General features: G+C 45.4%; 1 protein-coding gene across 1 annotated transcript in view; it reads left to right on the top strand.

Annotated features, from left to right (window-relative positions):
- Window positions 1–661: 661 nt before the first annotated feature.
- Window positions 662–11348, top strand: part of KCNK1 (potassium two pore domain channel subfamily K member 1) — a 36166-nt gene continuing 25479 nt past the window's right edge. The window contains exon 1 of the mRNA XM_030035605.2: window positions 662–1087. Coding sequence (XP_029891465.1) covers window positions 733–1087 — 355 coding nt within the window. The 5' untranslated portion in view covers window positions 662–732. The remainder of the gene's footprint in view (window positions 1088–11348) is intronic.

Here is an 11348-nt window from a genome sequence, read left to right as displayed (position 1 = left end):
CAGCCCCAAACAGGCCCCATTTTGAAGTTCTGTCCCCGTGGACCTGAGGGAGGACATTGCTGCCTGCCATCAGGGTTCCTCCTTGAACGCATCACATCCCCGAACCGAAATTCAGCGTCCTGCTTCGCACTGCTCCACCTCCGGCGCTACCTTCTGCCGCTTTGCCCAGCGCCCTTTGAAGCGCGCGAGAAAAAACAACAAACCCCACCACAAAACCAGCGGAAAGAATTGCTGGTTTGGGTGTTTCTCACTGTAGGGGCTGGGGAGGGGGGGGGGCGGCGAGGCAAGGAAGTCTCCAGACACTTTTGTGTGAAAAGGGGAAGGAATCTCCCCGAGGCGCCCGGCCTCACGCCACCCCGCCGCAGCCAGACGGGGGGAGGCTGTGGGTCGGCTTCTCCGAACGCTAGCTGGGACGAGAAACAGAAAGAGAGGAAGCGCCGGTTTCGCCGAGGCGTGAGGCGGCGGGTGAGGCGGCGGGTGAGGCGGCGGGGGGGGCGGGCCGGGCGGTTGGCGGCAGCAGGCCGTCCCCTCCTCCGCGGTACCTGCGCCGCTTGGCCACGTGAGCGCCACATCAGCGCCGCTCCGCGCCTTCAAAGTCAGCGGCCGCAGAGAGGGCAGGCGGCGGCCGCGTCCCCCCCCCCCCCTCACCCCCCCCCCCCTCCCCAGCCCCTCAACCCCCGCTCCCCCTCGGCGGCCCGGCCCCGGAGCGCAGCCGGCCCCGGCTACGGGAAGATGTTGCAGTCGTTGGCGGGCAGTTCCTGCGTGCGGTTGGTAGAGCAACACCGCTCCGCTTGGTGCTTCGCTCTGCTGGTGCTGGGTTACCTGCTCTACCTGGTGTTCGGCGCCGTGGTCTTCTCCTCGGTGGAGCTGCCCTACGAAGACCTGCTGCGCCAGGAGCTGGGCAAGCTGAAGCAACGCTTCCTGGAGGAGCACGCCTGCCTCTCGGAGCAGCAGCTGGAGCAGTTTTTGATGCGGGTGCTGGAGGCCAGCAACTACGGCGTCTCGGTGCTCAGCAACGCTTCGGGCAACTGGAATTGGGACTTCACCTCCTCCCTTTTCTTCGCCAGCACCGTCCTCTCCACCACGGGTAAGGGAACGGCGGTCCAGCCGGGACCGGAGGCCTTCCGGGGAGGCCCGGACCCCCTCAGGGCCGCCGCGGAGCTGGAGGGGCTGGTGTGGGGCCGCCTTCCCCCGCTGCGGGAGGGCAGCCGGGCCTGGGGGGGGATAGGGGGGGGCCGGGGCCTGCCCTGTCCCGTTCTCCCCCCCGCCTCACGCCCAGGGCCGCGGGGACGCCGGACGGCCCCGCACCAGCCCCGCGGCCCTGGGCGTGAGGCGGGGGGGACGCTGACTGTTGGGCTCCGGAGTAATCGTTACTTCCCCAAAACTCTTTTCTGACAGAGGAATGTTTTCTGTAAGAAGCATCACCCTTTATCTTAAACCCACCCTATTTAGTCTTAAGAGACAGATTGCCCCCCCCCCCCTCGCCCCTTGAAAATTTCGGTGCTTTTGAAAATCCGTCCAGGTGCCCGTCTCCTTCTCGGAACTTTTAAATGCTTTTAGGGGTGTCTCCTTTGCGTTTCTTTCAGTCTGGTTTGCGGGGCGGAAACTGCTAAGCTGGGTATAATAATGAAGTTAAATTTCAGTTTCATGTTTTACCGTCAATTTCGGGTTAATATTTGCATGTAAAAGACTAAAAGATAATGCTTACTTGCTTCCAAATAGCAATCTTCAGTGTTATTTTGAGAAGCTCGAGGAAACATTCCTTTGGCCATAGTTTTTGTAAGCACTTATTTTTACAGCAGTCTCACATAAAGGCTGTAGTGGACAGCCTTCTTGTCAAGGATGAGTGCAGGCATTTGTGCTGGGAAGCTGAGCTGTGGCGATTTGAATGTGGCTCACTGAAGTAAATAACAAAGGCTTCTCAAATAAGAAAAGCTTTAAAAAAAATCACCTTAAAATTAGACCAACCAGAGGGCTTTGAGTCTTGGCAGTACGTTGATACTACTATAAAAGACGCAGTGCTTTTTTTCTTTTGGGGTTTGGTTTTTTTTCTTTTTTGTTTTTTTTCCCCCTCTGCCCCCAAGTGAGCACCCTTTCTATTATGAGAAATATAATCAGCTGATATCTGTAATGACACTTAATAATTTACTTAATTGATGTTATTTTGGTGCTTCCTGACTGATTTCAAACAGGCAATGCTTGTCCTAAAAATAGTTGTCATTGAGTATACAGATCAGGTTGTCTGCTTGTTATAAGGAGGTTGGTTTTTTTAAAAAGTAAAATAGGGTTATGGGTGTCCCCGTAACACATCCCCCTGCCCCATCTTAGTAGCTAGAGTTAGAGTTTGTAAGAAGAGAGAAAGTGACATCCTTGTGACAATTAAATGCTTTCAGTGAATAAATTTCTAAGCATTAATCAATGTATAGTAATACTATTGGTGAGAAAAGCATGGAATTGTGGTAGTACTTTAGCACTTAAATTTTTTTTTTCTTTTTTTTTTTCTTTCAGTAAAACCATAAAGCACTTTAAACTTAAGGTGCTGAATTGACCTTATGATGCCTGTTTCTATTCCTAATTACACTGTCTGGTACTACAAAATGTAAATTATTTTGTCCAAGAGCTATTTTTGTATTCAGATTATTTTTGCTCTAAAATAATTACCCACACCTTCAAAAAAAGGATATTAAAAAAGGTCCTGCTTTTCTATTTGTTCTTATATAGTGTAGTGTATGTAAGTTCTCATTATTTTTGATTACACAAAAATCTAATCCACAATCCCTGCAGTTTATTTTTAAATCTGGCAATATTGATTTCAGAGATGAATCAATCAAAAAATGTTCACAATCAGGACAGTGGGAATGGGACTGAGTTGGTAACACTTTAGTGCTGCCTGGCAAGACATAGCTACAGGATGTTTGGATTTGGTAGTGCAGTTCAGGCAGAGATATCTCTTTCCCACTGCTTCCCCATCTGCTTAAAGCCAAGGCATAACCTGGCCCTGCATGTTTCGCTGATTTCATCATAGAGGCCCTACATGGTAAGTATTGAAAACACAAGGTACCATTGTCCAAATTGAAAACCTTTTAGAAAACTCTACTTGAATGGCATATGCTTAGAAAAATACAGAGGTCTGAAATGCATGTTATCATTATTTCTGTGAATTTCAGAAACTGAAGTTCATCTAGTCATCATTGACATAACAGACGAGGCATCATATGGTGGCACTTCCTTCTATGTCCAATATTCCTTTGGGTTGGGCCCCTTTTAACAAAATCCATCTGTTTCTTGTTTTACGCAGTGGCCTTTAGCTTTACTTGTTTCCTATTTAATGTAAATAAGAACTTGTACGAGTAGACAAGTATAAATCCAGACCAATATAGTATGTCCAACGCTTGCTCAACCTCTTCCCAGAGCTCACAGATTTCTCGTGAGGTGCGTTTTTTTTTCACCTCCCAATTTGCTCTGCACCTGTGCAAGAAATCTTTCAAGTCTTTTGAAATGGTCATTAAAATGAAAGACGACCAAGAAGCAGAACCTTCCTGGTCATCTCAGACAGCTGTTCGGAAGTGTTTGAACATTCAAAAAATGCTGTATTACAAACTGTACACCTGAAACGCCCGCTCTTTGCCGAGTACAGTAAGGACAAATGCAGAAAAGAGAACCCTGGTACTGATGGTACCAACTGTGCAGAAGTGAAATTGTAGGGAGCACTGGGATGTTCCTTATGTTCAGCTGACTGAATTTGTCATTCATCATGTAAATAAATGCACACCTATCCCTTGTACAGAGGACAAGGCTTATTTCACAGCCTTTTATCTTTCTATATAAAGCATGTAGGGAAAGTGTTTAATTTTACCATCCCCAACTCCACTTCTTGTTCCCTCCCATCCTTAGTATATTCTTTGGCTTCTTACTTGCTGGAGAAAATGATAAAGCCAGTTAAGAATTTGGAAAAAAAAATTTTAAGTGGAAGGAGTCTGCAGAACAAACACAGTAAGGCAAATTGTTACTTGAAAGCAATTTATATTGCTGCACACATGGACTGTCACAGGACTGTCACAAGCTGCCTGAAGGTCGGGCAAACAAAGGGCAGTGAAATGGACTGGGGACGAGGTTTCCGCAGATTATAGCAGTGACTGGCAGCAGGTTTCTCTTCTAACAACTTTATTCCTCCCTGTGCAACTTAAGCAGTCATGCAGAATGCCATATGAGCAGTGTGCAAGAGGAAGCAATTTGGTCATTAATCATTGACAACATGAACACTAAGAATATACAATTGTGTGCATTTAGATAGCATCTGTCTTGGAAACTCTCTGTAATTATGACCTTATGCACATCTATGGTCATCGCTTGTCTCATTGCTAGATGTCATGAATAATCTTGCTGAAGCAGTTGTTTCTGGTTGGCTTTGTTGTGGGGCCATCTGTACGAATATGCATTTTATTTCTAACAATAAAAAAGAAGTAATTTTTTGTGCTTGCTCTCCCAGGAAGCGTGTTTTCACAGTTCTTGACATGCGGCTAGGCTCTAAGATCTTATCCCATATTGGTGCAGTATGGGAATACTGCACTACATGAATTGTAAGCAGAATGGAATAAAAAAAGAAATTGATATTGGTTGTGTTGCAAGATATGAAGAGCAAAGTGGCTTCTGTTTGTTGAAGGAAAACAGATAGGGAAGGAAAGGACATGCCAATTTAGGAACTTGGGGCCCGTATTTTTATGTTTGTTTTTGGAATCCCACGGCATTTTATGCAAAAGGACCACAAGTCTTATTCTGACTGCTCAGCTTTGAGTGTGTTTGTCTCCATCACAAATGTGACTGTAGATTTCATTTAACATTTGGATACCAAAGGGATGCTGAGAAAGAGCTTCTTTGGATCCTTCTCTGTTGTGATAGGGTTGACAAGATACACATTACAAGGAAACTAGGATAACCTTGTCTTGATCTAGGGATTTGCAGAGGAAGGGTGGGTGAGGAGAAGTTGCATCTTCTGTGATGGCAATGCACGTTTTTCATTTTTTGGTTAAGATCAGGCTGGACTGTCATCTGAGCCACAGGAGTCAAGGCAGTGAGAGAAGGGAGGAGAGGGCTGTTAGTATTCAACCAAGCCTTCTGAAGCCTGTAACGTGGTTGTCTGCAAGGTGGTTACTGTATCATCAGCATCTTCTCCAGAATTTAGTCTGTACCGGTTCCAGTGTTGGCGCTGAGGATGGGTGTATGATGCTGCATTGCAAGGAACGGCACCCACAATCCATGATGTACTGGATTCAGGTTTCTGCTTGCTGTATTCTGAAGTGAGTAAAGAACATCTATGCAGTAGTTGTAGCTAAATGCTGACAGTGGCTGTTAACTTGAAACTGCTTGGTTGAAGGACTAGTAAAGAAATAACATGGCTTTCAGGGAAAGTTTGCATTCAAGTTAAATAGCTGATATGAGTCTTACTGCAAGTGGTATGAGCAGTTAATATTAATGCATATATCATTTGATTCATAATGGTGTTCTCTGTTAGGTCTGATTCTCATAAGCATTGCTGTTGATGACTTAGAAGAGAAACTAAACTATGTGTCATGGTTTAACCCCAGCCAGCAGCTAAGCACCACGCAGCTGCTCACTCACTGCCCACCCCCACCCAGTGGGATGGGGGAGAAAAGAAGTAAAACTTGTGGGTTGAGATAAGAACAGTTTAATAGAACAGAAAAGAAGAAACTAATAATGATAATGATAACACTAATAAAATGACAACAGTAATAATAAAAGGATTGGAATGTACAAGTGACGCACAGTGCAATTGCTCACCACCTGCCAATTGACACCCAGTTAGTCCCCCAGCAGCGATTCCCCAGCCCCCACTCCCTCCAGTTCCTATACTGGATGGGACGTCACACGGTATGGAATACCCCGTTGGCCAGTTTGGGTCAGCTGCCCTGGCTGTGTCCTGTGCCAACTTCTTGTGCCCCTCCAGCTTTCTCGCTGGCTGGGCATGAGAAGCTGAAAAATCCTTGACTTTAGGGTAAACATTACTTAGCAACAACTGAAAACATCAGTGTTATCAACATTCTTCTCATACTGAACTCAAAACATAGCACTGTACCAGCTACTAGGAAGACAATTAACTTTATCCCAGCTGAAACCAGGACCCTATGCCTTTATGAAAGGTAGCAGGCTGGGAGGTTGTGCTGGAGTCAGTGGATGTACTGCCAAAGAAGATGCAGTCCATATGAAGAGACCAGGGAGAGAGAAACCCGTCCGTCTCCATCATTTTCTCCATGTTCTTCTGTCAAGAAGTGGTCTTTCTTGCTTTTCGTCCCCCTCAGGGGAACAGACCCCACATCCAGTGCAGTACAGATCTTAAGAAATCCATGAAAGATTAGGGAATGCCATGAAAGCATCATGATGTCTTCATAACGCTCCATTGTAAGATTTGTATGCTCTTACAGTAGAGCCCTCAGGTGGAAGACGCTACTTGGGTCTTAGGGAAGAATGTGAATTTAACTTAGAAGAGGATGGCTCACAGAGGCTTTAGGGAAAGCAGAATTTTTTGTCCCATACTTGACTTTAATGTAAAATGCGTATTCTATTTTGCTGGTGTCAGAATATGTGGCCTGTGTCCCTGAGGATGCCTGTATGTGGTAGACTGACCCTGGCTGGATGTCAGGTGCCCACCAAAGCCATTCTATCACTCCCCCCCTCAGCTGGACAGGGGAGACAAAATATAACAAAGGGCTCGTGGGTTGAGATAAGGACAGGGAGAGATCACTCAACCAGTTACTGTCATGGGCAAAACAGACTCAACTTTGGCAATAAATTAAGTTAATTTTCCCCATCAACCAGAGTAGGGTAATGAGAAATAAAACCAAATCTCAAAACACCTTCCCTCCCTTCTTCCCGGGCACAGCTTCACTCCTGGATTCTCTACCTACCGCCCCCCCCCCCCCCCCCCAAGGCTGTGCAGGGGGATGGAGAACGGGGTTTACGGTCAGTTCATCACAGGTTTCTGCTGCTTCATCCTCTTCAGGGGCAGGACTCCTCACACTCTTCCCCTGCTCCAGCGTGGGGTCCCTCCCACGAGAGACAGTCCTCAAAGAACTTCTCCAACATGGGTCCTTCCCACGGGCTGCAGTTTTTCATGAACTGCTCCAGCGTGGGTCCCTTCCACAGCGTGCAGTCCTTCAGGCACAGACTGCTCCAGCGTGGGTCCCCCACGGGGTCACAACTCCTGCCAGAAAACCTGCTCCAGCGTGGGCTCCTCTCTTGATGGGGCCACAGGTCCTGCCAGGAGCCTGCTCCGGTGCGGGCTTCCCACAGGATCACAGCCTCCTTCGGGAACCCACCTGCTCCGGCGTGGGGTCCTCCCCGGGCTGCAGGTGGAGATCTGCTCCACCGTGGACCTCCCTGGGCTGCAGGGGGACAGCCTGCCTCACCGTGGTCTTCCCCACGGGCTGCAGGGGAATCTCTGCTCCGGCGCCTGGAGCATCTCCTCCCCCTCCTTCTGCACTGACCTGGGGGTCTGCAGGGTTGTTTCTCTTACATGTTCTCACTCCGCTCTCTGGCTGCCGTTTCTGTGTGCCCTGCAGCTTTTTTTCCTTAAATATGTTATCCCAGAGGCACTAATGCTATCACTGATGGGCTCGGCCTTGGCCAGTGGTGGGTCCATCTTAGAGCTGGCTGGTATTGGCTCTGTCGGACATGGGGGAAGCTTCTAGCATCTCCTCACAGAAGCCACCCCTGTAACCCCCCCTGCTACCAAAACCTTGCCACACAAACTCAATACACTGTATTAGTTCATTAATACATGCCAAGTAAATACATTTCACAATTTGTACCAAAGGTATGTCTAAAGACCTGTCATAAGATTCTCTGTCGCCTCTTGCATGAAAAGGTAAAAACTTTGTGACAGTTTAAACTCAGATCAGTCTTACTGGTAGTCACCTCTGACTCCAGCAGAAGACTGAAGCTTCATTGTACTACAGCTCTGACTGTAGCACTCATAGATATTTTAAATACCTGTGATAAATTGCAGCTATTCACCAGTGTGGGAATGCCAGACTTTGGGAAGGAACTTTCTCTTAAAAGAGTTTTTTGTTACTTAGCAACGACATCTACAGGAAAAGGTAATTTGCTGGGGATGATCTAGGAGACAAAGTGAGATTGTGCTGCGCCCTGCAACACAGTAGGTTTTATACTGGAGTGCTTCTAAGAAAAGCACAGGAAATGAAGAAGTAGGTTGAGAAAGATGCCAGAGGAGGTTTATATTCAATAGGCCAACTATTTGGGCACTGACTTAGGATGCGAGAAACCACATTCTTTTCCCTCCTTTGCCTGGAGGGATTTGAACCCATGCCCCAGCAGCGTGGTTGAATGTTACAGGGTGTTCTGGGACAGAGCAGTCATAGCTGCTGTCCCCTTCCAGATAGATCAGTAGACTGTCTTGGAACCAGGTGTCCTACCTCTTGGATTAAGTAGTATAAACACAAAGTGAAAGAGTCCTCCTTGTCTGCCTGTGTGTCTGCTTTCCTCTCAGGGAAAATTCCTGTATTTTATACACCGTAGAGCAGCTCCAGGCTTGCTGCTGTCATATTCTAGTCTGGCCCCAGGGTTAAAATGCTGTCTCCAGGAACGTGGGAGGTTTCAGTTGAGTTCTGCTTAGTGCTGTTCTCAGGACAAAGATTTGAACTAAGGTTTTCTAGCTGTCTCTAGGAAGAGGAGACAAAAAGACTACCATTTAGGGAAGCTGTAAGAGGAGGTAAGGTGAGTATGTATAGACTGGTACTGAGAAAGTAGATTGGATGCTTCTGGGCTCCCTGTCTTACAACACAAAAACATGGGAACTTTCAACAAAATTAAAAAAAAAAAATATCAAATTTAAAACCAGAAAAGAAGGGACTTAACAAGTTTAAAAAATAAAAACCTAAGCAAACCCACAAAAAAAAGCAGAAACCAAAAATCTCTTGTATGAATATCTCCAAAATACCTGTATTTGTCAAAATCCTCTCTTGTGTGTCCAGGACAAAGGGACAAAGTTCTTGTTTTCTCTACTGAAGTAGGCAGTAGTGGAGAGGAAATCCGGGTCTGTCCTGTCTTGTGTTCCAGGCAGGATGGCTGTTCTGGTTTCTCATGCGAGTACAGCAATCAGCTGTGTCAGACTCCTGCTTATGCTTGCTGAAACAAAGGGTGGCAAGAGTAGCTCTAATCCAGTGTTTATGCTTTACAGGCCAATGAGTAGTAAAACCCATCTCCTGGCAGAAATCGGAGGAGCCATGGAATAGCATGACTGTATTATTGTTTGGAGCAGTGCTGGCTGCTGATGGATGGAGTGTGTCTCTTACAAGCTCTGTCCTCACTTCTGTGTCCCGTTGTTCCACCTGCCTTGCTAAATTCTCAGTGATGAGGAGCCAGCCTAGCAGCTCTTCACAGGTGAAGGACTGAACTGCTGCCTCTGTAGTCCTTCTATGTCAGGTCTAGGGTCATTCTTCCTCTGCTGAAATAAAAAAAAAAAGAAAAAAGAAAAAAAATAAAATCACAAAACAAGTCTATTGAACTTAGTATGATACACAGAGTGTAACTGGGGTCAGGACTGAGTTACTGGTATTCTGCCCTGAGCTTATTAATTGACTCATTTTTTGTAAATGTTACCTTTGCTATTTCTCTGGTTTTCCTAATTTAGCTATGTTAAAATTATTTGCTGTTTGTCAGAGATGGATTACATGGCCTCCTGTTGCTCTATTATTATTTCTAATTATTACTCTGGCTTTATTTTGTTCTGTGATATTTACATCTTTATTGAAAGGAAGAGACTAATCTCCCCAAAATTGCCTTTCATTAAAAAGTTTCTATTTGTAATCCTTTTGCAAAGCTGGAATTTTTATTACCATTCTACTGACATCTTCAAATCAAATCCTAAGCTGAAAGTTATGTACACTTTCAGAGGAGGATTTCTAAAATTTAACAATCAAATCCTGCAGCTTCTCACCAGTGCTGAGTAGGATTTTCACTTTTATGTGAATGCAATTTAAAATAAGTCTTCTTTCAAATCTGTAGTTTCTCCTGTTTTCATTTATTTGTTGGCCATTTTTTGTTTTTTCTTTGTTTCACTTTGGCCCACTACATCATCATTTTAATACTCTATGGGATTTTTAGATAGAAGAACATAATAATCTGTGGAGAAATGTCTACCTTAGCCACTGCTCCAGATTAATTATAAAGTAGGCCACAAGCTGCTAAACCATATGAAGGCCAGGATATTTCTTGGCATGTGCAGAAGTGCAATTATAGCAATTTGAGAAAAATTAGGATACCTACAAGAGTTTAGATGCCTTCATGATTAAAGAATTGCAATAAAAAATTTCTTGGGAATTAGTTACCTAAATTCCTACTGTCTCTCTGGATCTGACCTCAGCTGCTTGAAGGCTATGATATTTGTACAAAATTCAACTGAAGTCCTAGAGTAGTTATTGATGGTGACCCAGAAGACCCTAAAAGCAATGTGTCAGTTTGCTTTTTCACTTAAGAACCTAGCTGAAACCTTAAACAGATTGCATTTCTTATGAGGACAAACGAGCGACGTGGTCCTGGTTAAGACCAGGACTGAAAGGAATGAACAGAGCAAAGCTCTTCAAGTGGCTGTGCTTCAGAAAAGTATCGGAGTGGCTTTTGCAAGAACATACAGATTTTCTCTCTCCTGGAAAGAAAAAGATATGTATTCATCTCTGAAAACAGAGTATGATAACTTCCTTGCAGAAAAAGCGCATATGCATCAAAGTGGTATGCCAGCTGTCACCAGAGCCCAAACGTTTACTAACTCATGCTTCCTAGGTATTACTGTAGTCTGTACTCTAACCTGATTCTGTGCCAGTAGCTTAAGAAGCTTCAGAAGGTGTCACAGCATCATTGAGGAACTGGGGGAATGCAGATGCAGAAGCAAGATCACTTAGGCAGTATTCACTGGCAGCAGCTCAGGGAGGAGGTTAGGCTGGGAAACAGGTTTTGCCAGTGGAACAAGCCAACCCAGTAGTCTTCTGTGTACCGCTCCGCTTCTGTTAGAGAAAGTGAGGCTGTGCTGTCTGACAAAGTTGCATGCTATTTACCAGTAGAGACTTTAATAGCAGTTTTCCATCTTTCTCCTGAAAATCGTGAGTCCAGACTGTTGTTACGCTAACAGGGAGTAAGTAGAGGCTTTCTGCATTTTTTTTACTGTCCTCTACTACGAAGTGAAAACTCGTGGAGTAACTAGAACTTCTATACAGAATGTTTTCAAGCATAATTTAATACTATTGCAAGTGTAGCTTTTGAGAGAACTGGTACCATGAGAATGGGATCTTGTCATCTCTTTTGTTCCTTGTGCATTT

This window comes from Aquila chrysaetos, chromosome 13 (genome assembly GCF_900496995.4).
Source record: "Aquila chrysaetos chrysaetos chromosome 13, bAquChr1.4, whole genome shotgun sequence".
NCBI lineage: Eukaryota > Metazoa > Chordata > Aves > Accipitriformes > Accipitridae > Aquila > Aquila chrysaetos.
This window is presented reverse-complemented; position numbering and strand designations above follow the sequence as displayed.